At 58.9% G+C, this 27,362-nt stretch overlaps 1 protein-coding gene across 1 annotated transcript; it reads left to right on the forward strand.

Annotated features, from left to right (window-relative positions):
- The first annotated feature begins 1,854 nt into the window (after positions 1-1,854).
- Positions 1,855-26,282, forward strand: LMNA (lamin A/C). Its single transcript, XM_080361082.1, has 12 exons — positions 1,855-2,268; positions 19,133-19,289; positions 19,952-20,077; positions 20,198-20,368; positions 21,329-21,454; positions 21,562-21,782; positions 21,871-22,075; positions 22,186-22,293; positions 22,469-22,588; positions 22,675-22,773; positions 23,257-23,514; positions 25,064-26,282. Exons 1-12 carry the CDS (start codon positions 1,919-1,921, stop codon positions 25,094-25,096), a joined length of 1,974 nt encoding a protein of 657 aa, XP_080217208.1. The 5' UTR covers positions 1,855-1,918; the 3' UTR covers positions 25,097-26,282.
- The last annotated feature ends 1,080 nt before the right edge of the window (positions 26,283-27,362 follow it).

The following is a 27,362-nucleotide window of genomic DNA, read 5'->3' on the forward strand; positions in this document are numbered from 1 at the left end:
CTCCACCATAGCGGTGCCAGCAGGGCTGTGCCAGGCTGCCCTGGTGCAGAACGGCTTCCCGGCACTGCGGCTGTTGCTTTTTGAAAGTTGGCCCCTGGATTTTCGCTGTGGTCCCCGTCCCCACCCCGCTACCGTTCGCCGGCGGCGGTGACTCATCGGCGCTGGGAGAGGAGCGGGGATTAATCATTCATAAAGTGCGCATGCACACGCACGCGCGCGCGTGTGTGTGTCTGTGTGTTTGCATGTGTTGCTCTGGTTGCTGTGTGAGTCATTCCCGGCCTGCCCGGGGCTTTGCTGCTCTACAATTAGCGGGGAAGCGACTCCAGCGCCGGCGCAGCGCAGCAGGACGAGCTGGTCCCGCCGTAGCTCGGGCAGCGGCTCTAGCGCCGTTCGTCTCACGCGGAGCCCTCCGTCCGGGGGTGCCTGGGACAGGTCGTGCTCGTGCCAGCGTCCCCAGCCATGGGGTGCACCCCCTTCCCAGCTTCCCTGGCTGCAGAGCCCAATTTTGCAAGGGGGACCTCGCAGGGGAGGAAACCGGAGCTGCCCCTTGTTTCTGGAGCGCAGAGGGGCCGCTCCCCCATCCCTCTTGCCACTCCTGTCCCATGCAGGAGGGATTTCCCATTTCTTCCCCGTTTCTCTCCCTTCCCAGTACTTCAGAGCTAGTTATTTTAAATAAGACTGCAAAATCATTTTCAGGCTCGTTAGTGCGGCGAGTATTTCTAGATGTTAATACCACATTCATTTCCTTGGTGGAGATCTTCTCCATCTTCAGCTCCTTCACAGCTACACAGCTCTTACCAACGCACCAGCCTTCGTTCTGAGAATGATAAAAAGCTATTAGTCACCTAAGAATTTACCGGTACGTTGTCTTGGTAATAGTGGTATATATGGAACCAAACCAACCTTCCCTTCGTGGCACAAAGCACGGGGGTGTGAAGTCTGAGGATGGAACAACCCCCCGTGGCAGCACCAGTGGGTGTTGGGGAGCGTGTGGCGGAGCTGCCAAATCTCAGTGGTGCTTTGGGGGGGACGGGGTGTCCTGCACCCTCCTCCAGCAGCTGGGAGGAGATACTGGAGGAATGACAGCGCTGGGAGGACTGGGAATGGCTGGTGTTGAGAGGTGGGGGAATGGGAAACGGCTGGTGTGGGGGGAACTGGGCTCCCCTGGTGCTCAGAATTGCAAAGTGAGGGCAGCTGGCACGGGAAATTGGGAGGAAGGATAAAAGTGGGCACAGCTGGTACTGGGAGGAGCTGGGAAATGGGTGTGAGCAGTGTTGGGAGAACTGGTGCTGGGGAGGCAGTGTCCTCTATGTCTGTGATGCTGTGGGGTTCTGGGGTTCCCCAGGTGATGGTGCTTTGGGTGACCTGGGACACTGTATTTGTGTCCCAAGAGTTTGGGGGGCTCCACGGTCCTGTGCAGCCTGGGGGTCCTGCATTGGGGGTGTGCCAGGACCACCCAACCCCTGTCTTGTGGGGCAGCGATGTCCTGAGTGTGCGTGGCTGCACCCCATTGCCGCAGCCCCTCTTGGGGTGCACTTAGCCATTGCCATGTCCTCCCCAAGCTGAAAGGCAGCTGAGCTGGGGGGGGGTGCACTAGAAAAGAGGGGGCACAGGGTGTTTGAAAGGGGGGTGACCCTGGGCTGCCACCCCAGAGCTGCCTTCCCAGGGCCCCTTTTCCCAGGGATGCTTTCCCAGCCTTCCCAAGCCAAGGCCTTGGCTGATGTCAGTGCGTTGTCTCCACCCGGGTTTCGGATAACTCCACCCTCCTCCTCCTCGCAGCTCCTCCTCCCGCTGTACAGCCCAGCTGGGATATAAGCAAGTCACTCAGACAGCCGGGAGCAGCAGAGACAGCTGGGTGGGTGGCGTGGGACATTGAGCTGTGACCTGCGCCGTGTCCTTTGCCTCGACACCGGACCCCATGGCGACGCCTTCGCAGAAGAGAAGCACCCGCAGCGGGGCTTCGGGGACCCCCTTGTCCCCGACGCGCATCACCCGCTTGCAGGAGAAGGAGGAACTGCAGGAGCTCAATGACCGCTTGGCCGTCTACATCGACAAGGTGCGCTCGCTGGAGCTGGAGAACGCCGGGCTGCGGCTCCGCATCACCGAGTCGGAGGAGGTGGTGAGCCGCGAGGTCTCGGGCATCAAGGCTGCCTACGAGTCGGAGCTGGCGGACGCCCGCAAGACCTTGGATTCGGTGGCCAAGGAGAGAGCTCGGCTGCAGCTGGAGCTGAGCAAAGTCCGGGAGGAGCACAAGGAGCTGAAAGCCCGGTGAGTGCCCTGGGGACGGGGGGGGGACAGCGTTGGGACGGTCGCTGTCGTCATGCTTGGCATGGAGCCGGGAGGGAGGAAGGAGCAACCTGGAGGAGGCAGGGACAGGGGAAACGCGTGACCCGGCTGGGGCAGGAGTGTCCGTGGTGGGGACCGGGAGCAGGGAAGCTGTCCCGGCATTCCTGCTCTCCCTCCAAGCGCCATCTTTGGCTGGGATGCCCTTGGACAGGGGATCTGGGGCCGAGCCGTGAAGCTGGGGCTGGGGCGAGGGGACGTGTCCCCGGCTCCGGGCAGCGTGTGCGTGACGTGGAGGCGAGCGCCGGGCTGGCCCCTCCGCCCCCGTCGTCCTGCAGCTATTCCCGAGCGCCGGGGTGCGGAGCGGGAAGCGCTGCCAGCCAGCTGGCTCCGTCCTGCCCACAGATCTCGCCTGCTCGTCCTATTTTCCTCTGCTGTCTTTGGCACCGGTTAAAGAACCTGCTCTGCTTTTGCGTGTCTTAACCCTCCCCGTGCCGAGCTGTCTGTGCTATGCGGGGTTCCAGTGCTCTGGGGCGAGCAACGCTCGGGCAACGCCTTATCCCCTGGCTCTTGGCAATGGGCTCCAGGGCTGCTTTGAGGCTGAAATTCCCCCAGCCCATTCCTGTCAGGTCTATATATTTTGCTTCCTGACATCAGCAATGCCCTCCTCATTGCCACCGCCTGGCGGGTGCCTCTGCCCTCCCCTTTTGGGATGGTGGCACATGCCCAGAGCCGGTCCCCTGAGGACGTGGATCCCTGGCCAGGGCTCCCTGGCCGGTGTTACCGCAGGGACCGGCCGCTGGGCTTCCCCAGGGCTCTGCCAGCCCATGGGCGCGGGGGCCACGGCCCGGCCGTGCTCAGGTCCCACCCCATAGAAGGAACAAGCGCGTCCCTTTCTGTCATCGGCTTTGGCTTGGGGCAGAACCCACGCTGGGCAGCGACAGGACAACCCCCTTTCTCCATTTAATCTTTTCCCTTTTATTCCGGATGCCTCATTTCGAGTCCGCACCAAACGACACTAAAATTAACTTCCTCGGAAGATGCCATAAACGTCCCGCTTACTGGGAAGGGGGTGAACGCGCAGCCTTTTACAGCTGTCTTTGAAAGCTGCGCCGTGTTTTATATTTAGCTCTCCGTTTCCCGTGCGCCGCTGCTGCGGTTCTGCGCCCCGATAAGGCGGCTTCGCTCGCCCCGCTCGCTGCACGGCAGATCCCAATGACCGGAGAGCTGGAGAGATGGGGTGCTGAGCTGTCAAAAGGCTTTTGCTGCCTTATGCAAACCCAGAACTATCTCGGCCGTGATCTTTGGAGGGCTGGAAAAAACGCCCGGGTCCCTGAGCGTTGCGTGCGCTGTTCTGCAGAGCGGGGCTGCGCTCCTGGAGCTCGCTGTGCATGTTGAGCTAACGCTGACAGGTCCCCCTGCAAAAGTGCTGTGGCAGGGGATTCCCACAGAGCAGCTCTCGGTTTGGAGGTGGGTTTCGGTGGGGTTTCGGACCACCGATTTCGGAGAACAGGAGGAGAGAGGTGTTTCAATGCGTTGAGTCGTCTCTGAGTCACCGTTTGCGAGGTGGAAGAGCCGTTCTGCCGGGGGACGCCGGTGCTATTCGTTCCTGCTTGTGGTGTGTCCCCCCTTCCTTGGATGGTTGTACCCGTGCTGATTTCAACCCCCCAAAATCCCCGCAAAGGGGCTGCAGCTCATCCCGTGTCACTGGGGACCTTCTCGATGTGCCAGTTGCTCAAAGAGGGGCACAAATGGGCTGCCAAGCTGTGATGTTACTCCTAAAGCTCGGTTTGGCTGGGATGCCCTGAATCTTTTGGGAACGGGGCAGCTGTGAGCTGGACCCTGCAGATGGGTCGGAGCCGCTCGCGGGGTGGGGAAGGGTCTGTCCTGCGGTGCGGTGCTGCTCCGCTCCGCCATGGGGCTGGGCAGGGAGACACCGGTCCCGCCGGCTCCGCCTGCCCCCCAAGCCGGGGGTCAGATCCACTGACCTCAGTGTGGTGCCACCTCGTTTGGCTAATAAATAACACGGTGGCTCTTTGCTCCCCTTGCTGTCCCCGTCGGCCCCGGGGGAGCACAGGGTATCACCTGCAGGGCAGGCGGCTCCGGGGCCGCGTTATCAGCGCTCGCAGCATCCTCGCTGCCCGTGGCTGGGGTTGTCTTGTCTGCACAGGAGGGAGGGCCGGGGGTGCGGGGTACGGTGTGTACGGGCTGCGGGCAGCGTGCCCGGCGCTGGTGGAGTTGGTGGGTGCTGGACCCACCCTGTGACGGAGAGGAGATGGTTCCCTGGGGCTGGCGGGAGCGGGACAGGGTGTGCGAACGGGAGACCGGTCTCACCGGCTGTTGGGGCGCCGGTGCGAGAGCTGTGGGGGTGGGTGAGGGTCTGGCCAGTGCGTGACGGAGCTGGGGTGAGCAGTGCACACACACACACACACAATGTGAGGGGTTGGAGGGCCCTGGAAAGCTCATCCAGTGCAACCCCCCCGGAGCAGGAACACCCAGCTGAGGTTACACAGGAAGGTGTCCAGGCGGGTTGGAATGTCTGCAGAGAAGGAGACTCCACACCCTCCCTGGGCAGCCTGGGCCAGGCTCTGACACCCTCACCCCAACAAGTTGCTTCTCATCTGCCAGCGGAACCTCCTGTGTTGCAGTTTGCACCCATTGCCCCTTGTCCTGTCCCTGGTTGTCCAGTTTGCACCCATTGCCCCTTGTCTTACCAGCTGCCTCCCATCACCCCTCTTCTGGCCTGGACCCTTCCCTGCCCGTTTGGCTGTTCTCGGTGCAGGAGGGTTTCCCAAACCCCCCTGGCTCCCTGCACGAGGGGACCCTCATCTCTGTGCAGCCCGGCACTGGCTGTGTCCCTGGACAGGGGACCCCCACACGTGTCCCCAGGCCCTGTGCTCCGGTACCAGCTCCCCAGCCCCGTGTCGGAGCCACGTTTGGGGCCAAGCGGAGGGTGTGGTGAGCGCGGCGGGTGACTCAGGGGTGCAGGCAGCACCTGGCATCGTCCCTTCCCAGGGCGTGGGGAGAGCCCGGACCCTCCTCCCTGCATCTCAAGTGCCCCTCACCTGCCGTCCCCGGGATGGACGGGTGGGACTTGAGGCCACAGGCACAGCATGGAGATGCTCTGAGCCCCGTCCTGCCCATCGCCCCCCTCCATGCCCTGACTCCTGGGGTGCAAACAGGATTCACCTTGATTCACCTTATCCCACAACCTTGAGGCGCTGGCGTTGGTCAGCGCAAGCCCTGGTTTGGGGGCACAGAGGTGTACGATACAGCACTGGGGCACCTTCATCCCCAAGCGGGGAGCCCTGGGGGTTCCCGGAGCTGCAGCCGCTCCGTGCTCCGAAACAGGAACCAGGCCCTCATTAGCAGCGCGGCTGACGAGCGATGGCTTCCTGAATTGCAGCCCCTAACCCGATTAAGCCGGTACCTTGGCAGCACCTCTTCCTCCCCAAGCCCAGATCTCATCCCTGGCGCTAATGAGGAAAAATCATGTTTATCCAAAGGCTGCTGTGCGAGAGAAGCTCGTCCGAGGGCAGAACAAAGGAGGCAGTGGTGAGGGTGCCGGGCTGAACCCCAAGCCCTTCCCCGTCCCCGGTGGGTTTTGCCCTGTGCTGTGCTCAGCAATGACGGTCCAGGGAGCAGCAGGTGAATGAGACCCCTTTATTGGGGCCTCTGTGCCGCGGGGCTGGGCGCCGCCGCCGCGCCGCCCACTGCAGCAATGTGTTTGTGCTGGAACATTTTGCGTGGGGGGGAAACCTCGGGCTGTTTCCCCACTCTGTCACCCTGCCAGGGAGGGAACAGTTTGGCTCGAGGGCTTTGCCCTTTTGGAGCAAACAAAGAACAGCTTGTACAGCTGGGGGATGCTTTGGCGACATGGAGCCGGGGCTGGGCTGGGACCCTCTTAAACACACCGTCCCCGAGCGTTCTGGGTAGATTTATTCTCCCCAGATACCCACATACAGCAGGTTGGGGTGACCGGGCAGCCGACCCTCCCCATGAGCTGCTGTGCTGAAAGCTCCGTGGCAAAAACCCTTTTGCTTCGAAGCTGAGACTTTCATCACCCTCTGGCTTTTTCTAGGGGGGTGCTATTTATTGTCTGTGCAAACATCCAGCCCCCAGTTTTTCCTGGCTCGCCGAGCAGGAGGAAAAGCTCCAGCGCTTTCGTTTTGCGGCTCCGCTCTCGTCCCATCTGTGTTCGCCGTCCCCTCGCTCAGCGCCGCGTTCGCGGGGATCGGGGGAGCGTCAGGAAGTCCTGTTGCCTTAAAACGTTCTTTATTATGGTAGGATCCATCCTGACAAATTAAGGACCCCAACCGCGGAGCTGGGGGGTTAAAGAGAAGCGATCTCGAAGGGAAACGGGGCTGAGTTTGGGGTGGAACGTGCCGTCCTGTGCCTGGCGCGGCGAGCCCCAGCCTGCCTGGCCACGTTCGCTGCCACAAGTGTTTTCCAGCCTCATGTGCGTCACTTCAGTTGTTTGAATCCCATTAGTGCTTCAACTTCAGGGCGCTCGGCAGAGGCATGTGGAGAGGATGGCGGGCCGGGGTGCGGCCTCTGGGCTCCTGCCAGCTCCTTATTTTACTGAATTTGTGCCCTTTGGGAACAGCGATTTCCTCCCGTACTGCGGGGCGGGGGGAACCCACCGGAGCTCTCCCCATGGGGAGCATCATCCCAGCGTGTCCGAGATGCGTTGGGAATCACCTCCCGCTCTCCTGGCGCTGCCGAAATCACCCGTATTTTCTGTCCCCATCTCTTTGCGAGGCCGTTTGCTGAGCCTGTTCCTCCGTGCTGGACTTGGCGTGTTCCCAAACAGCTGAGGCCGGTGCCACGTGAAACCCATGTCCGTCCACTGCCAGTCGCCCGCAAACCCTCACCGGGGTTTTGGGGTTGGGTGCCCACCTGCCTCCGCTCCCTTTCCTCCTTGCCAAGAGCTGAATGGCCCCAGTGTGAAGCGGAACAGCTGCCCGGGTCCCTTGTCCCCCCTGGATGTGGTGGCAGCTGCCACCCCGAGCACCAACCCCACGACACCCTCAGCTGTCCTGGGGCGCCCACGTTTCTGTCTGTGAAGGGTGTTGCAACACGTCTGTGAGTCCCACGGTGCGACTGTGGGTGTTGATGAGAGGCGAAGGGTGTGGAGATGGTTTAACGAGGTGCATTGAGCTGAGCCCGCAGAGCAGCCGCAAAACCAGAGTGGGGTGAGGGCGCCGCTGTTCTTGGGTGACGATGACTCAACATCGATCATAAACCAGTTTCCTCTCTGTGCCGAGGGTGAAAGTACCTGTGGCTGGGATTGTGCTCCAAGCTGCCTTCATGTGTTTAGAGCCAGGAGGTGTGACAGCAATGGGGACAAAGTTCCCCAACAGCCCGCTGGGTGTGCACTCGAATGCCGCACCGCCTGTGCTGTACCCCGATTAATTACGGGGCTGCACCATTGCTCTGGTCAGCGCTACGTCCCTGCAAAGAGGTGATGGAGCAGGATTTGGGGGCAAACAATGGCTCTTCTGCAGCGTTGGGGCTGCGGGAGGGGGGTCTGATAGCAAATGTCTCTTGGGCAAAAGCCACCTCTGACCACTTGCTCCGGCTGTTGCTTCCAACGCCTCTGTCCTCCTGTCACCCAGCATGGTGACCCAGCCCTGGCCAAGCGACGTGTGGCATCTCCGTGCCACGGCGCTCGCTAGTGCCGATTTATTAGGGGTTTATTTAATACCACTTTAGGGACATATTTTCTCCATTGAAGCCTTTACTCTGGGTCATGGGAGCTGAAACTCCCCTGGCTGCGATGAAACAGAGCAAAGAGAAGAATGGCAGAGCAAACTGGAAGGGCCAAACTCTGCTTAAATAATTAGCATGATGCAAATGGACTGGAATACTATTATTGATCAGTCCAGCTCTCTGTCCATCCCCCTTCCTCGATTCCTCCAGGCAGAGCTCAGAGTGTCCTTGGCTCTCAGAGCAGAGCAATTAAACACATTAACAGTGCTGGGCTGGTATCTCTTGTTCTCAAACTAAGTCCAAATAACGAGCAATGGAAAAGGAAGGTTTGTAACTGCATGAGGGAAATTAAGCCATTTTCAGTCAAACCAGCACAACTGGGCACGAGCGGGGAGATGAGTCACGCTCAGCTGCACATCTTGGGGCTGAGCTTCACCACGGCTCCGGGAGGCCCCACGGCTCCAGAGCCACGCTCACCCGCTCCTTCCTTCCTGGTGCGATGGGTGCTCGCGGATAACCCGCTGCCCAGCTGTATCTGTGGGGTGCAAGGATGCTCCCCCCATCCTGAGCACCACACTCACTCCGTCCATCATTTCCCCACAGCACTGAGGGTACCCAGAGAAATTAGGGAGAGCCGTGCAAACCTGAGCCTGGGTGTCATGGAGCTGGGGAAGCAGAGTGCCGGGGAGCGGGTTTTCTCCTTGACGTTGTGCTGGGTTGCACTCAGAGCCCCCATTTGAAGGGCAGAAACACAAACCTGTGTCATACGTGTCCCAACCAGCAAGCGGGGCTGCTTCTTGCAGCCCAACCTTGGCTCTGTCGCTCTCTAAGAAGCTGTTGGACTGGGGCTTGTCCTGTGGCCGGTGCTGTGCGAGTACATGCGGCTGAGCAGGAGGGAATCACAGGATCCCAGAGTGTGAGGGGTTGGAGGGCCCTGGAAAGCTCATCCAGTGCAACCCCCCCGGAGCAGGAACACCCAGCTGAGGTTACACAGGAAGGTGTCCAGGCGGGTTGGAATGTCTGCACAGAAGGAGACTCCACACCCTCCCTGGGCAGCCTGGGCCAGGCTCTGCCACCCTCACCCCAACAAGTTGCTTCTCATCTGCCAGCGGAACCTCCTGTGTTGCAGTTTGCACCCATTGCCCCTTGTCCTGTCCCTGGTTGTCACCAGCAGAGCCTGGCTCCATCCTCCTGACACTGCCCCTTGCCATCCTGAGCCCCAGCAATGAGTCCCCCCTCAGGCTCCTCTTGTCCAGCTCCAGAGCCCCAGCTCCCTCAGCCTTTCCTCACACGGGAGATGCTCCACTCCCTCCAGCATCTTGGTGGCTGCGCTGGACTCTCTCCAGCAGTTCCCTGTCCTGCTGGAGCTGAGGGGCCACAGCTGGACACAAGATTCCAGGTGTGGTCTCCCCAGGGCAGAGCAGAGGGAGGCAATGGAGAGGCTGAAGCCCCGTTTGCAGGACGATCCTGCACCTGCAGCGATTTGGGCTGAATTGCGCTTTCTAGGGATGCCGCGTCCGCAGCCCTCGCTGCTGGGGAAGTGGTTATTTCCTGCGCACGTGCTGAACAGGTCTGGGCTCCATCCTCGCCCAGCGGGCGCTGGTGCGGAGCGCCCACTGAACTGGCTGCGTATGGCAGAGCGTGGCCAAGCACCAGCGCTCCCCTTCCCACTGCTCCGAGCTGCGTTCTCCCAATGGCATCGCATCCAGACCCATCCCAGCATCCACCCCAGCGGTGACTCACGCCGGCAATGGGCAAACAAGGCAGCTCCGGTGCAGCCCGCACCGGCCTCGCCGTTGCCGCATGCAAACAGACCTTGTGGCAGTGTAAACACCTCGCCTGCCCGTTATCGGCGCTCTCGGAGCTGCGACAGCAAACCCTTTTGTTCCCAGGGCGATGGGGCGGCAGTTGTGTCAAACAATCCTCTGCTCTGTTTCTTAAGCAAATTTTGCTGGCTAATAGCTTTGCATACGCAGATTTATGGAAAATGGGGCGAGCTGCTGCTGCTGGAGAGGAAGAAGGGAGAGTTTACTCCTAGTTTTCCATCTCTTGGGTCCTCTTTGCCTTGTCTCATCTCACCCAGGGAATGTGTTCCAGCACTGGTGGGGGTGCAGCTTGCTCCCCGCATGCAAAGCTTTGCAGCCAGAGATGCCACGTACATGCAGAGGGAAAGGAGGCAACGGCCACATTTGCACATTGGCAACATTTCCTCGCTTCTGGAGCTGAGATTTTCATCCCCGGGGCTGGGATTTGCATCCCTAGGGCTGGATTTGCATCCTTAGGGCTGGATTTGCATCCCTAGGGCTGGATTTGCACCCTCGCTCCTCCTCTGCTGCCCCACATCCTGTCTGCATCGCCAGGTCCCAGCGCAACAGGAGCTTACGGCTCCTTTCCCCCCAACGCTCCCGATCCAGAAGACGTGATTAATACGGGTGACTCAGCCCACCCGTTTTAATCACATTTCCAAGGCCTCTCCCCGTGTCAAATTCCCCAGGGAAGCGTTGGGAATCTGCACTTTGTCTTCATCCTTTAAGGCGGCGTTTTATAGACTTTGCGTTTCGCGTTCGTATATTAAAGTAAATCTAACGTTCTAGGATTTGTATGGAGATGCAACACTAGGAGTCGTTTTAGGTGTGAAAAACCTACGCACAAAACTTTCCCGTTAAGTTTTAACCCAGTTATTGCAAACACTGGAATTTGCTGTGTTGAATGAGATAGTCAAGACTGAGCTAAACCACTTGACTTTGATTCGGTCCAAAATGTAACTGTTGTGTGAATATTTGTCCGTAATATTAAAGGCACAAAACTGCCATTGTTGCCATCGTGAGTGTTCACAGTATTGCAATGAATACTTTGGATTTCCTTGTTCTCACCGCTTCCCAAAGGCAGAAATACGCGCAACGCAGGGTTAAGCTTTAAATACAACGCTACAAATTGTTAGTAATTCCAAATTGGGGGAAAAAAGCTTCTTCTTGTGCCTTTTCTACTGAAACCTTGTCCTGAGAAGGTGGAAAGTGAAGTGATGTGGAAGGCGGTGTATTCACATATCCGAGCTATGTCTAAGAGTTTCTTCCCAGCACAATTCCAATTGTTTTTATCTGGTGAAGGACATTATTGCTTTCATCTTTATTTAGGATGGTTTAAGTCCAGGTCATCGAGTGTCTTGTAGATAAAGTGATTCAAAATTCTATATGGGAAGCCAGCAAAAGGAAGGTGCCATGTTCGCAATATCTGGGTTTGGGTTGTGCTGGCGACCGAGGGCTGATCAGTGTGTGACTGTGATTTTTGGAGCAGTTGAGATGTTCAGCTTTTTAAAGCCTTTGCTGGTGAGGGACCAACCTCTTCTGGAAATTCCAGCACTCCCATTCCCTTGGGACCCGCACGGACAACAGCATTGCCTGGGTTTATTTCCTCCGTGCAGACGAATCGCTGCGCTCTGCGAGTGGCTCCGGAGTCAAACCTGGAGCCGGACCGGTTTTGCCGAATCAAGTTCCAACTGGTGGCCCTTTGCACTCGATCCCAGCCTGGAGGTGCTTGCTCCAGGCACCCGGGTTTGGCATGAAGGGGATCCAGAGGGAATTTTGCCCTCATTTAGCTCACTCAGCCCATCTCTTTGCCTCCTCTCTGTGTGTCTCCTGTGGCCGCCTGCACCCTCAAGAATTAACAGCAGCTGCGAAAGGGGGTTTCAGATGCACCAAGACACCAGTGGGACGTTGTTATCCCTGCTCCAATATTCCCTATTCCACCGGGAATAAACCCTGCCCTTTGTGTGTGCAGATATGTGGATTTATACTGATGCAAACCTCACCCGCCGCCCTCCAGAGCACATTGGAAACCCAAATCTCATCTGTTCCCCCGTGCGAGCGGGCAAAACCCCCTTTTCTAGCTATAAAACCCCTTCTGGTAAAACCATCCGCCCTTCGAAGCCACAGAGCCCTCCTGTTACTAGGGGGGGCTCAGCCCAAATAGCAACGTCACTTGGTGACTTGGGATTTCCATTCTGAGCTGCTGGCGGGGACTGGGATGAGTCACCAGCGCTGGCGTGACAGCGCGGGCAGGCGCGGGTGGCACCGGGGCTCCCCGGCCTTTGTCAGCTTTTTAATATACTATTTATTCTCGGAAATAGCGTTTCCAGCTTTTAAGTAGTAAAGGGAGGGAAGCCCATCGCTCCACGCCACGTGCGTCGATTTGTCGCGGTGCTAATGAAGCCTAATTGCTTTCCCCCATCGGAGGCAATGATGCGGGCGCATTGCGCGGGGGGTTTGCTCTGCAAAGCTCCTAAAGGCTTCGTGGGGAGTATTTGCAGCTGATTCCTCGGCTGAGCGGATCCAGTTGGACTTGACTTTGTATGTGTGTGCGACTCCAGGCGGGGTTTAGTGGAAGGACTAAGATTTCGGCAGACCCAGACCAACGGGTCCATTTCCATCCCTGGGAAATGCTCTTTCCCGGTTCCCAATGAAGCAGCTGTTTTGGTTCGTTTTTAGGATGCAAAGCAAGGCCAGATCCCAATTCTAGGAGGGGGAAGCCCAAACTTTAGGAGATGCCAACAAGCTGTTCTCGCCCTGTTGGCACCACATGGAGCTGTGGGAGCCACTTGGCCCTGGGGGCGAGCATTGGGCAGCGCGGCTGGCACCGGCCATGGCACGGGAAGGGGCTTTGGCACAGCCAACGCTGCCGGGCGGGGGCTGTTTCCGTGCATCCTTGAGCACAACCAGCCCGGCATCCCCTGGCTGCCGTTTGGCAGGGGTTTTGGTGCCTAACAGGATGCTGGCTCCGTGCAGATGTTGTCCCCGCTATACATCGTGCTGGCTATTTACAGCTCCCCTGCTAGGAGACGGGCTGGTGTTTAACCTGGTGATCTGGCAAAGGCGCAGCGGCGCAGATGAGTCAGGAGCTGGGAGAAGCTGCTTTGCCACATTCCCATTGCCCCACTGGGGAGGTTTTCCCAAGGCCGCCTTTCCTTGTGCTGCCCCCGCTGCTTGTCCTAGGGGGGGCTGGTCCATGGGATATGGGGAGTGATCCCTGGTTATAGGGAGCGATCCTTGCGATGGGTGAGCGATCCCTGGTTATAGGGAGTGATCTCTGGTTATAGGGAGTGATTCCTGTGATAGGTGAGCAATCCCTGATTTATAGTAAGCAATCCCTGGCTTATAGGGAGTGATCCCTATGTTGGGTGAGCGATCCCTGGTTATAGGGAGCGATCCCTGTGATGGGTGAGCGATCCCTGGCTTATAGGGAGTGATCCCTATGTTGAGTGAGCGATCCCTGGTTACAGGGAGTGATCCCTGTGATGGGTGAGCAATCCCTGGTTATAGGGAGCGATCCCTATGTTGGGTGAGCGATCCCTGGTTTATATGGAGTGATTCCTGGTATATAGGGAGTGATCCCTGTGATGGGTGAGCAATCCTTGTGATGGGTGAGTGATCTCTGTGTTGGGAGAGCGATCCCTGGTTTATAGGGAGCGATCTCTGATTTATAGGGAGTGATCCCTGGTTTATAGGGAGTGATCCCTGTGATGGGTGAGTGATCCCTGGTTTATAGAGAGTGATCCCTGGTTTATAGAGAGCGATCCCTGATTTATAGGGAGCAATCCCTGGTTTATAGAGAGCAATCCCTGGTTATAGGGAGTGATCCCTGTGATGGGTGAGCGATCCCTGGTTATAGGGAGTGATCTCTGGTTTATAGGGAGTGATCCCTGCGATGGGCGAGTGATCCCTGGGATATGAGGAGCACTCCCTGCAATGAGTGAATGATCCCCGGGACTGATCCCGGTGCTGGACGTCGCACAGTGCGCAGCACCAAAGCCCAAGGTGGGGCAGAGCAGGAGTTTCCTGGCTCCTCCAGCAACCATCTCCACCACACACCTCCTTGGACACATGCTGACTCCCTTGCCTCAGTTTCCCCACCTGGAAATGTGCTGTAGAGCCTTTTCGGGGGCTGTGTTCCCCCAGTCTTGTTGCAGACGAGCAGGCTGGTGTGTCTCTTGGCTTCCTGAGGAACCTGCATTCCCGGGGCTGCGCACACATGCGAAGAGATTTATAGACGGGGCATGAGCCCGCGAGCTCCGCTGACTCAGCACCTTGTTTGGGGCGGCGTGGCTGCGATTTGGCTGCCGGGAAGGATGGGAACCCCCATTTGTCCCACTGGCTTCATCGTTCCCCTTGCAGCGTGCAAAGCTCGGTGCCCAACAGCAGCCTCGTGCTTCGGAGGCGGCTCGTGGTGATGTGTCACAGGGCGAAACCAGGGAGCTTTTAAACGCATCTGCTGGGCTTTGGCTTCTCCGGTGCGGCACGTGGTTCTCCGGACGTCTCAGCTTTCCCAGATCCACCGGGATTCTGGGTTTTGGTGCAGAGCCCGGGGGCGCAGGAGCAGAACTCGGGGTGTCCCCGCACCATCCCAAGGGTTCTGCAGCCCTTCCTCTATGAACTCACTATGTCAGCTTTGCCGGCGCAGGGCTGAGTGCAGAGCAAGTCCAACTTTCCATTAACATTCAGATTTTCTGGCAGCTCCGCTGCAATTTTCCTCTTTTTTTTTTTTTTAAGAGCTAAAAATAAAACATCTTGAGGCCCCTTTTCCCTCCATCTTTTCTCCTGAGACGTTTGTTTCTTGAGGATTTGGTGGCTCTGTTGTGTTTTCCCCTCTTGGCTCCGACAAATGGTTGTTGTTTGCACCCTGGCACGGCGGATCGGATCCTATAGGATGCCGGACCCACGTCCCCTTTTTGGCGAAGGATTCGGTATCTTTTCGGCGCTCGTAGGCAGGACAAGGAGCCCAGTGAAACGCTCCGAGGTGCAGGAGGAAGGTCCCTGTTGGTCCCCTTGCTGAGGGCAGCGGGAGGGACGCAGCTGCCACGCGCCTCTTTATTTATAGCCCGGTGCCAGCTGGAGATATCAAAGCAGGACGCAATGGGAGGCGAAGGGAAAACCCAAACCCCGTTGGGGCTGCGATGGGGGTCACGGGGGTCCGATGGGCGCGGGGGGTTTGTACCCGTGATGACACCTCACCCGAGGCACACAGGGCTGTGTTTTGGGGGGACACTGCGGGCATGCTCAGGTCCGGCAGAGCCGTGTCGCACGGACTCCCAAAGGACGGGACAGGGCTCTTCAATTCCTCTCTTTCCTGCAAAGCTGCTTTGAGCTCCCGTCTTGGCCTCCCCAGTGTCACACAGTCCTGGGCACGGTGGGTTTTTAAGGAAAAGGGATTTATCATGAGGCTTTCTAGGTATTGATATGTTTTCCCCCGAGCCCTGGATCCCTCCAGTCCCCGGAGAGGGCGAACCTGTTGCCACTGCGGAGACACGAGTGTGACCGTCTTGTCTCAGCATTTTCCCTCCTGTATTTCTCTCCCCTAAAGAGTCGGAGGCTTTGGGATGTGCCCGATGCTGCACGTGCCACAAGCCCCATCCCAAAGAGCCGGTGACCCCCATCTACACCCTGGTCTATGCACTGACAGCGAGCAAAGAGCCGCAGAAGCAAAACGCCGAGGGCAAGCTCAGCGTTAAACAGGGGTTCACTGAAACAAAGATTAAACTGTGGTGGGGAGCCAGCCACGCTGGCAAGCGGCTGCCAGATGGGAGAATTTGGCTTCAAATGTTGCTTACAATGAGCTGTGGCGGTTCCAGATCCCCTCCCAGATGGCATTTTTGTCCTATGAGTCACTGGCACGAAAGGCGTGGGTTGCGCGGAAGGACCCGCCGGCGTGGCGGGCAGCGGCGAGCGGGACCGCGGTTCCCCACTAAAGGGGGCTAATGGAGGACGGCAGCGCCTCGTGTCTCGGAACAACCTCTCCGCGCTGGCTCGGTCACAAAGCGGAAAGAAAAGCAGGAAAGTCTTTGCTGAGCGAGGAGTTTCCCACCTACACATCGGGGGAGCGGTCCCCGTGGGTAGGAGAGGAGTCAAACCCCTCCTTGGCGTCTCGCTGCCAACATTCCCGGTTGTGTCGCAGAGCCAGAGCCCACAGCTGGGGCCGGCTGTGCCGGCTGTACCGCCAGCCCTTCCGTGGTATTTTGTACCTGTGATCTCATGGCGTGGGTGTGCGCGCACAGCCCCGGAATGCGCACCACGCGCCGGCGTGCGGCAGCGCACAGCCCGGGCCACCGCGGCCGCTGCCACCGCGCCAACCTGGGTGTACATACACCCGGTTGCAGGGTGACAATCCCTGCCGTGAGCCGGCAGCACGAGCCGCCCCGCTAACGGCAGCCGGTAGGTGCTGCGGAAAGCGTGTGGGTTCTTTTCTTTTTATAGGGCCTACCGAAATAGTGCCAGGTCGCGTTTTGGTGGTGGAGGCGGATCGGGTTCCCTGGGCGCACGGTGATGTGTCTGGAGGCTGCTGCCTGTGAGAAGTGGCCTTGAGCTGCTGCCAGAGGGGATAATGTGGAGTGGTACGGGGGCTCTGGGGTTGCACTGTGATGCTGGAAGCTCGCCCCAGGGAGCAGAGCGGCCGCGGTGGCACCATTGGTGTCTGTCCAGCCCAAAGGATGCGCGGGCGGCAGGTCAAGGGAGGGGATTGTCCCCTCTGCCCCGCTCTGGTGAGACCCCCCTGCAGTGCTGGGCCGGCTCTGGGTCCCCAGCACAGGACATGGAGCTGCTGAGAGGGGCCAGAGGAGCCACAGAAATGATCTGAGGCTGGAACAGCCCTGCTGGGGACAGGCTGAGAGTTGGGGTGCTCAGCTGGAGAAGAGAAGCTCCAGGGAGACCTTAGTGCGGCCTTTCCGGGCTTAAAGATGGGACAGACTTTTGAGCAGGGCCTGCTGTGATAGGACAAGAGTGATGGGTTTAAACTAAAGGAGGGAGATTGAGGCTGGACAGAATGAAATTGTTGCCCTGAGGGTGGTGAGAGCCTGGCCCAGGTACCCAGAGAGGTGGTGGATGAACCATCCCTGAGACACCCCAGGCCAGGCTGGACGGGGCTCTGAGCACCCTGAGCTGGTGACGATGTCCCTGTCATGGCAAGGGGGGGAACTGCGGGAGCTGGGGAGGTCCCTTCAACCCAAACCATCTGTGAGTCTCCTCAGGTGCCGCCGCAGCGTGCAGCCCCGTCCCGCACTGCGCAGCGCTGCACCCATCACACCACAACACATGCTACAACACCCCTCATGCTGTGCCACACCCGTCCACACTGTAACACTCACAACCTCACACTGTCACCCCACACAACCCCATACTGTCACCCTCATGTTACCCTCACAACCCCCCCCCACTGTCACCCTCACAGCCCCACACTGTCACCCTCACAACACCACACTGTCACCCTCACTGTCACCCCTCACCCCCACACACACTGTCACCCTCACAACCCCGCACTGTCACCCCTCACAACTCCCCACTGTCACCCTCACAACCCCGCAGTCACCCTCACAACCCCGCACTGTCACTCCTCACAGCCCCACACTGTCACCCTCACAACCCCGCACTGTCACACCTCACAGCCCCACACCCTGCACTGTCACCCTCACTGTCACCCTCACTATCAGCCTCACAAGCCCACACTGTCACCCTCACTGTCACCCTCACAACCCCCACACTGTCACCGTCACCCTCACAACCCCACACTGTCACCCTCACTGTCACCCTCACAGCCCCACACTGTCACACTCACTATCACCCTCACAACCCCACACTGTCACCCTCACTGTCACCCTCACAGCCCCCGACTGTCACACTCACAACTCCGCACTGTCACCCCTCACAGCCCCACACTGTCACCCTCACTATCACCCTCACAGCCCCACACTGTCACCGTCACTGTTACCCTCACAACCCCACACTGTCACCCTCACTGTCACCCTCACAGCCCCACACTGTCACCCTCACTGTCACCCTCACAGCCCCACACTGTCACACTCACAACCCCGCACTGTCACCCCTCACAGCCCCACACTGTCACCCTCACTGTCACCCTCACAGCCCCACACTGTCACACTCACAACCCCGCACTGTCACCCCTCACAGCCCCACACTGTCACCCTCACTATCACCCTCACAACCCCACACTGTCACCCTCACTGTCACCCTCACAGCCCCCGACTGTCACACTCACAACCCCGCACTGTCACCCCTCACAGCCCCACACTGTCACCCTCACTATCACCCTCACAGCCCCACACTGTCACCGTCACTGTTACCCTCACAACCCCACACTGTCACCCTCACTGTCACCCTCACAGCCCCACACTGTCACCCTCACTGTCACCCTCACAGCCCCACACTGTCACACTCACAACCCCGCACTGTCACCCCTCACAGCCCCACACTGTCACCCTCACTGTCACCCTCACAGCCCCACACTGTCACACTCACAACCCCGCACTGTCACCCCTCACAGCCTCACACTGTCACCCTCACTGTCACCCTCACAGCCCCCGACTGTCACACTCACAACCCCGCACTGTCACCCTCACAGCCCCACACTGTCACCCTCACTATCACCCTCACAACCCCACACTGTCACCCTCACTGTCACCCTCACAGCCCCCGACTGTCACACTCACAACCCCGCACTGTCACCCCTCACAGCCCCACACTGTCACCCTCACTATCACCCTCACAACCCCACACTGTCACCCTCACTATTACCCTCACACATCCCCCCGCAGTGTCACCCTCACTGTCACCCTCACAGCCCCACACTGTCACCCTCACTGTCACCCTCACAGCCCCAGACTGTCACACTCACAACCCCGCACTGTCACCCCTCACAGCCCCACACTGTCACCCTCACTATCACCCTCACAACCCCACACTGTCACCCTCACTGTCACCCTCACCCTCCCCACTCCCTCCCCCTCCCCGCCCCGCCCTGTCGCCCCGTCCCCCTGTCCCCGCCGGTCCCGCAGCGCCCCCTAGCGGAGCCGCCGTGCACTGAGTGTGTCTGTCCCACATGGGCCATTCACCCCAACACCCCCTCTCCCCCATTTCTACCCCAACCCTTTCTGCTTCCCGGGACCCCAACTAGTGCTGGACCCACCGTGTGGCCGGGACCCGCCATTCCCTTTGGTGGGTGGGCGTTGGGTACAATCCTGCTCCTCTTTTTGTGGGTGACGGGAGGGGCGCAGTCGTGATGCTGGGGGTTGGGGTGCGGAGGGACCGCGGGGTCTCTCCTCGCCGTATGAGTCACCGCTGCCATGGGTGCGTTGCAGGAATGCCAAGAAGGAAGGGGACCTGCTGGCGGCGCAGGCGCGCCTCAAGGACGTGGAGGCTTTGCTCAACTCCAAGGAGGCTGCGCTGTCCACGGCCCTGGGCGAGAAGAGGAACCTGGAGTCCGAAGTGCGGGACCTGAGGGCGCAGGTGGCCAAGGTGAGCAGGGGCAGCCTTAGAATCATAGAACCATCGCATCATTTCAGTTGGAGGAGACCCTCGGGATCATCGAGTCCAACCATAACCCAACTCTAGCACTAAACCTCGTCTAAACGCCTTTTCAACCCCTCCAGGGCTGGTGACTCCAGCACTGCCCTGGGCAGCCTGTTCAATGCCCCACAGCCCTTTGGGGAAGAAATTGTTCCCAAATCCAACCTCAACCTCCCCTGGCGCAACTTGAGGCCGTTTCCTCTTGTTCTATCACTTGTTACTTGGGAGACCAACCCCCTCCATGCTCCAACCTCCTTTCGGGTTGTTGTAGACAGCGATAAGCCTCCTGTTCTCAAGGTTAAACAGTCCAAGTTCCCTACACCTCTCCCCATCACACTTGTGCTCCAGCCCCTTAGCAGCTTCATCGCCTACTCCGCACCCCCTCTAGTATTTCAATGTTCTTCTTATGATGAGGAGCCCAAAATTGAACACGATATTCACGGTGTGGCCTCATCTTGTCCCCAGCTCCCCCAGGGTCCCCCCAATCCTCCACCTCCCCGGGGGCTGTGGGGCAGAGGCACGGGGGGGCGGTGGGTCCCATTCGGCACCGGGTGCTGTGCCCGGTGGGTCCCCAGGTTCTGGCGCTGACAATCCTTCTCAATTCTCCGCAGCTGGAAAGCGCCTTGAGCGAAGCCAAGAAGCAGCTGCAGGATGAGATGCTGCGCCGCGTGGACGCCGAGAACCGGCTGCAGACGCTGAAGGAAGAGCTGGAATTCCAGAAGAATATCTATAGCGAGGTGAGCCGCGATGGATCCCTCCGATGCTGGGCTCACTTGGGATAACCTGTTGTGTGTTGTGTCCCCATCCTGAGCCGATCCCACCCCGAGGTGACACTGTGTCCCCCGACCCGTCCCCAGGAGCTGCGGGAGACCAAGCGCCGCCACGAGACCCGGCTGGTGGAAATCGACAACGGGCGGCAGCGGGAGTTTGAGAGCAAGCTCTCGGAAGCCTTGCAGGAGCTGCGGAGCCAACACGAAGCCCAGATCAGGCTTTACAAGGACGAACTGGAGAAGACCTATGGGGCGAAGGTGAGGAGCACGCGTGTGCTGATGACACCAAGCTGGGAGGAGTGGGTGACACTGGAAGCTGTGCTGCCATCAGAGACCTGGACAGGCTGGAGAGCTGAGCGGGGAATAACCTGATGAAATTTAACAAGGAAAAGTGTAGAGTCCTGAATCTGGGCAGGAACAGCCCCAGGTTCCAGTAGAGGTTGGGAAATTACATATTAGAGAGCAGTGTAGGGGAAAGGGACCTGGGGGTGCTGGTGGACAACAGGATGAGCATGAGCCAGCACTGGGCCCTTGTGGCCAGGAAGCCAATGGCATCCTGGGGTGTATTAGAAGGGGGGCGGTTAGTAGATCAAGAGAGGTTCTCCTTCCCCTCTGCTCTGCCCTGGGGAGACCACACCTGGAATCTTGTGTCCAGCTGTGGCCCCTCAGTTCCAGCAGGACAGGGAACTGCTGGAGAGAGTCCAGCGTAGGGCAACAAAGATGATTAAGGGGGTGGAGCATCTCCCTTATGAAGAAAGGCTGAGGGAGCTGGGGCTCTTTAGTTTGGAGAAGAGGAGACTGAGGGGTGACCTTATTAATGTTTATAAATATATAAAGGGTGAGTGCCGTGAGGACGGAGCCAGGCTCTTCTCGGTGCAAACAATGATAGGACAAGGGGTAATGGGATCAAGCTGGAACACAAGAGGTTCCACTTAAATTTGAGAAGAAACTTCTTCTCAGTGAGGGTGGCAGAGCCTGGAACAGGCTGCCCAGGGGGGTTGTGGAGTCTCCTTCTCTGCAGACATTCAAAACCCACCTGGACATGTTCCTGTGCGACCTCACTTGGGCGTTCCTGCTCCATGGGGGGATTGGACTGGATGAGCTTTTGAGGTCCCTTCCAATCCCAAACATACTGTGATACTGTGTGCGCTGCTGTGCCCTGCGCAGCGCGGTACACGGGGGGTGCTGAGGGTGCTGACCCCGTGTCTTGTCCTTCAGCTGGAGAACGCCAAGCAGTCGGCCGAGAGGAACAGCAACATGGTGGGTGCTGCCCACGAGGAGCTGCAGCAAACCCGCATCCGCATCGACAACCTCTCCTCGGAAGTCAGCCAGCTGCAGAAGCAGGTGAGTCCTGACCAAGGGGTCCCCCTGCGTGGCCGACCCCAGGGGTCGTCCCCTCCTTTGGGTGGCCCAAGGTGGAGCAGCCACCCTCACCTTCCCTCCCCACACAGCTGGCTGCCAAGGAGGCGAAGCTGCACGATTTGGAGGATATTCTGGCCAGGGAACGCGAGACCAACCGGCGCCTGCTCTCCGACAAGGAGCGGGAGATGGCCGAGATGCGGGCACGCATGCAGCAGCAGCTGGATGAGTACCAGGAGCTGCTGGACATCAAGCTGGCTCTGGACATGGAGATCAACGCCTACCGCAAGCTGCTGGAGGGCGAGGAGGAGCGGTGAGCACAAGGCGCTGCACCCAGCGGCTCGGTGGGTCCCAACCCTCGTGTCCTCACTGATTCCATCTCCCCTTCTCCTCCCGCCCAGGCTCAGGCTGTCCCCCAGCCCGTCCTCCCACAAAGGGGGGTCCCGCAGCCATTTGTCCACCCCGGGCTCTTCCAAGAAGAGGAAGCTGGAGGACAGCGAGAGTCGGACCAGCTTCTCCCACCATGCCCGGACCAGTGGCCGTGTTGGGGTGGAGGAGGTTGACTTGGAGGGCAGGTTTGTCCGTCTCAGGAACAAGTCCAATGAGGTACGTTTGCTTTCAGGGAAGACCCCTCTCCACTTCCCCCCATGGGTGAACTGGGACGAGCTGGGGAGGAACTGGGGGATCTCAGGGTTGCTGCTCTCTCTCTCCTGCAGGACCAGGCGATGGGGAGCTGGCAGATCAAGCGGCAGAATGGAGACGATCCCCCCATCACCTACCGTTTCCCCCCGAAATTCACCTTGAAGGCTGGCCAGGTGGTCACGGTGAGTCGCTGCCCGGCGAAGGATCCGGCCGAGATCCCAAACCCAGCCAGGCTGTTGGTGACACAGAGCGGTTGGAACCAGGGCACGTGGCATTTTTGGGTGGACAGACCCGCCTCCGCAGGGTCTGGGTTGTGCAGCCCTGAGACGTTGGTTTTCTCTGTGCTCTTCTCCCTAGATTTGGGCCTCAGGGGCTGGGGCGACCCACAGCCCCCCCAGCAACATGGTGTGGAAAACCCAGAGCAGCTGGGGCTCCGGGGACAGCCTGCGCACGGCCCTGATCAACTCCAATGGGGAGGTGAGAGCCCCACGACAGCACCGGCTCAGGGCACAGGGGGGTCGGCAAACACCAAACCCCCCCAACTCTATTCCTGTCCCCTGCAGGAGGTGGCCATGCGAAAACTGGTCCGCACCGTGATCATCAATGATGACGACGAGGATGAGGATGACGATGATGTCAACATCCACCATCGCCATCACCATGTGAGTACCGTGCTGGAGAAGGCGCTGGTCCCAGCGTGTTGTGGTTTAACCCACGCTGGCAATACGACCACGCAGCCGCTCACTCACTCCTATAGGGGAGAGAATCCAAAGGGAAGGGAGAAACTTAGATAAGCACATTTCGGTGTCTCCCGCGTGCTGAGAGCCCGGGGTGATTTGCCCCAGCACTCACCAGGGCAAGGACAGAGCAGCAGGGACAGGTCACCCATCCACGCTGTGCCAGCCCCAGTCATTTGGGAGTATAAATATTATCATATTTATAATTTATTTTTATTATTTTTTATAATTTTTAGTATTTTTAACTGCCATGATGGTGAGGATGGGTGGATTACAAACTGTTTTTAAAGACTAACTTAAAGACCCCTCCTGGCGGTGCTGCCATGGCCCTCGGCGCAGGATGCTCAAGGCAGAAGATGCTCAGGCAGGTGCTCAAGGTCGCTTTGTCTGTTCCCCCCTCGCCTCCAGGGCACCTGCAGCGGCTCTGGTGACCCCGGCGAGTACAACCTCCGCTCACGCACCGTGGTCTGCGGCACGTGCGGGCAGCCGGCCGAGAAGTCGGGCAGCCAGAACGCCGGGATCAACACCGTGTCCTCGGGGTCGTCCACTTCCAGTGTGACCGTCACCCGCAGCTACCGCAGCATTGGTGACTCAGGCAGCATGGGCCTTGGGGAAGGTCTGGTGTCCAGGTCCTACCTCCTGGGGAACTCCAGCCCCCGTCGGCAGGTCAGTGCTGTCCCCAGACCGGGCTCAGTGTGTCCCTGCGCTGCTGGGTCTCCACTTTGTCCCTGCATCATCCTCCCTTGACGTGGCAGCACTGCAGAGGAATTCCTTCCCTCCTCTCCTCAGAGAATCATAGAATGTCAGGGGTTGGAGGGCCCTGGAAAGCTCATCCAGTGCAACCCCCCCGGAGCAGGAACACCCAGCTGAGGTTACACAGGAAGGTGTCCAGGCGGGTTGGAATGTCTGCACAGAAGGAGACTCCACACCCTCCCTGGGCAGCCTGGGCCAGGCTCTGCCACCCTCACCCCAACAAGTTGCTTCTCATCTGCCAGCGGAACCTCCTGTGTTGCAGTTTGCACCCATTGCCCCTTGTCCTGTCCCTGGTTGTCACCAGCAGAGCCTGGCTCCATCCTGCTGACACTGCCCCTTGCCATCTCGAGCCCCAGCAATAAGTCCCTGCTCAGGCTCCTCTTGTCCAGCTCCAGAGCCCCAGCTCCCTCAGCCTTTCCTCACACGGGAGATGCTCCACTCCCTCCAGCATCTTGGTGGCTGCGCTGGACTCTCTCCAGCAGTTCCCTGTCCTGCTGGAGCTGAGGGGCCACAGCTGGGCACAAGATTCCAGGTGTGGTCTCCCCAGGGCAGAGCAGAGGGGCAGGAGAACCTCTCTGACCTACTGACCACCCCCTTCTAACCCACCCCAGGTCCCATTGGCTTCCTGGCCACAAGGGCCCAGTGCTAGCTCAGCCCACAGCACCCGCTATTCTCAGCTGGTCTCCCATCCAAGTACTGACCGGGCCCGACCCTGCTTAGCTTCCCAGATCAGACGAGATGGGGCGTTCTCAGGGTGCTATGGCTGTATAGATTACACTATGTATAAACATATGTTCCCCAAGTATATCCTGATAGTATCTGAACTAAACCCTTGAATAAAGGGCACAGTAGAGGGGCAGGAGAACCTCTCTGACCTACTGACCACCCCCTTCTAACCCCCCCCAGGTCCCATTGGCTTCCTGGCCACAAGGGCCCAGTGCTGGCTCATGGTCCCCCTGCTGTCCCCAGGACCCCCAACTCCCTTTTCACTGCTCCAACAGCCCATTCCCAACTTACACTGGAACCTGGGTTTCCTTCTTTCTGCTTTTCCTCTTGCCCCGAGCACCTTTGGGCTTATAGCAGCTTCTTTATAAGGGCACACTGGAGTCTTAGAGGGATTGGAAAAGGATGTTACCATAACACCTCCCCACTCCATGCTCAGCAGCCCTGGAGCATCCCTCACCCTCCATGGCTCTGTCCCCGAGTGTTATCCCTGCTGATAACACGAATATTTCAGCACTTGGATATCAATACGCTCACTATTAATCAAGATTATTGATCAATGCTCAAATGTGTGACTTCAGTGCTTCAAATACCCCACCTGAGGGATATTTGTTCTATCCCAAGGGGGGAGCCGGGATGTGCGTGCTCTGCGCATCCGGATGGTCTTGTGCGGACTTTGCTGCCCCCGGGTACCAGCGCTGGGGGGTTTCATGTTGTCTTCTCTGTCTTTCCCCCCCAGGCTCAGGCTGTGCAGAACTGCAGCATCATGTAACTCGGCGGCACCATTCCCGTGTTTCCCGGCCATCTCCAGCTCGTTTTTCCCAAAGCAGAATAAGTCTTTTCTTTAGAAAAATATTAAAAAAATGAGGTTGGGTGTTTTGTTTTCTATAGCAGGAATTTTATATATATATATATATAAAAACGCTTAAAGATGCTTTTTTTTTGTAAAGAAAAAGATCTATTTCTATAAAAAAAACCCACAAAAAATAGCTTTTCAGCTTCAACAATTTTTTTTAACAACTCAGCCAAAGACACCAAGAAATCATGTTTACCGAGCAGCCATGCAGGAAGAGATCGTCTTTTAATAGCTGGTTAGATTATATCCTTTTTGCCAAAGCTTTTTATATAGGATGAGGAGAAGCAGCGCCATCCCCATCAGTGCAGAGGTGCTGGGGCAGCGGCGGCGCTGGAGCCCCCATTCTGGTGCAGGTCATGGAGAGCCGCTCTCTTGAGCAGAGCGTATCGTTTTGCAACCCTCTTTATTATCTTTTTGGATCTGAAGCCAGAATTCTTGTTATTTTTGTTAAATTTTATCGCCTCGTTTCACTTGGCGCCGCTGCGGGGGCTCCGGCAGCTTGGGGGTGATGCTCTTTGTCTCTCCATGGCGTTGCGGGCATTACCCCCTCACCAGCCCCCTGCTCTCCCATCACACCATGTACTGTATTTCCTACCCGAGGCGCCTCTTTCCTTCTGGATTCTCCTCTTTTTAAGCAGCCAAGTTGTGCCTTAGCCGAGCGTTCCGGAGCAGAGCCGGGAACCCTGTGCGCGGCGTTGAGATGGAGAAGGAGGGGATGCGACAACCCACCGCAGCTGCATCCTGGGACCAGTTGGGTTTGGCGAGGGGGTGATGGACCCGGCGGGACCCCCTCTTTGGGGTTCACCCCTGCTTTTCTTGGCTGTGGTTAGCTGGGGTCTTCTCCAGTGGCGGGGTCCGGGACAGGGCTGGTTTGCCAGGGAGGCTCTTAGAAGTGGAGGGAATTTTGGGGTCCATCCAGCTGTTGACAGAGATTGCCGCTTTTCGCCTCAATTGGGGCACCCCCTGCCTCGAGCGCAGCCCGGGGACAGGATCGCAAGCCCCCCGACTCCAGCGGGGTCTGGTGAGACCACGTATGTATCTGTGCTTGCAAAGCTTCTGTGTTACTGCCTGTATCTCCTTCCAGAATGAATACAGCCAAAACCTGCCCAGCCCGTGTGCTGTCCTCATTGCTGGCCTGGGGGGGGCGGGCACTGGGTCGGGGGGGGCTTTGCTTTGCACCCCAGTATTTGCTCTTGGCCCAGGGGTCGTGCAGCCAGGGCCGGGGCTCAGCACCCTTGCATGGAAGGGGGGAAGCAGGGTGGCCCTGTGCACCCCAACTCACTCAGGGTGCGGGTGGGAGATGCTGAGAGCTGGGGCAGCAGGACCAGGAGCCCCCCTGGACCTGGTGCTGGCAGGGAGGGGGTGGAATTTGGGGGTGACTTGGGGAGGTGCAGCACCCCTTTCCTCCCACCATGGGGATGGCCCCCACCCCCTACCAGGGACCCCCGTACCCCCTGGGGGCCGTGCCGGGCGCTGGAGCCAGGTGGGAGGAGATGCTGGGGAGAGGAGTGAGCCATAAAGCCGGTGAGTAATCGGCTTTGCCAGGCACAGCGCTGGGGAGCCGCGATGTGAGGGAGCACGGGCGGGTGGCCGGGGCGCAGCCACAGCCAGGTAGGTGCCCGGGTGCCCGTCTTGGGGGTATCACCCACCTCCAGATGCCTGGGATCCCCAACCACATGGGGTCACATCACCCCAGACTTGGGTGCCAGCAAGGCTGAGCCTTAGGAGGGCAGGGGGTGCCAAAGGGTCTATCGAGCATCGCTGCCACCTTCCTGCTTTGAGCTGCTTGGGGGATCCAGCGAGGCCCCCAACTCTCCTCCCAGGATGGGGGTTACAGTGGGGGTGTCACAGGTGGGTGCTCGCAGGGTTGCAGGGGGCTCGCTGGCTCCAGTGCTGCCCACCCCTGTGCCACGTTTGCCCCCCATCTCTCTGCCAGCTCAGGGGCGCAATGCTGGGACGGGTACCCCGCATAGCTGGCAATGCCAAGGAGCTGCAGCATGTCCCGTGTCCCTTCTGTGCCGCGTCTGGCCACAAAGTGGGAATCCAGCCTGACCTCGAGCTCCGAAAGTCATGAGGTTGTGCCCAAAATAGCGTGTTACTGAATGGCTGGGGGAAGCCAACCGCACTGCTGGGACCTCGTGCTCCTGTGCAGCTGCGCTGCGGGGAGAAATTGGGTCAGCAG

Source organism: Nesoenas mayeri (assembly GCF_963082525.1).
Source record: "Nesoenas mayeri genome assembly, chromosome: 30".
NCBI classification, from domain to species: domain Eukaryota; kingdom Metazoa; phylum Chordata; class Aves; order Columbiformes; family Columbidae; genus Nesoenas; species Nesoenas mayeri.

Excerpts from the sequence above, each read along its gene's own strand:
- LMNA (XM_080361082.1), top strand. The coding sequence starts at position 1,919 with ATGGCGACGCCTTCGCAGAAGAGAAGCACCCGCAGCGGGGCTTCGGGG. Across the intron at positions 21,455-21,561 it reads TCAGCCAGCTGCAGAAGCAG|CTGGCTGCCAAGGAGGCGAA; the intron begins GTGAGTCCTGAC and ends CTCCCCACACAG. Across the intron at positions 21,783-21,870 it reads CTGGAGGGCGAGGAGGAGCG|GCTCAGGCTGTCCCCCAGCC; the intron begins GTGAGCACAAGG and ends CCTCCCGCCCAG.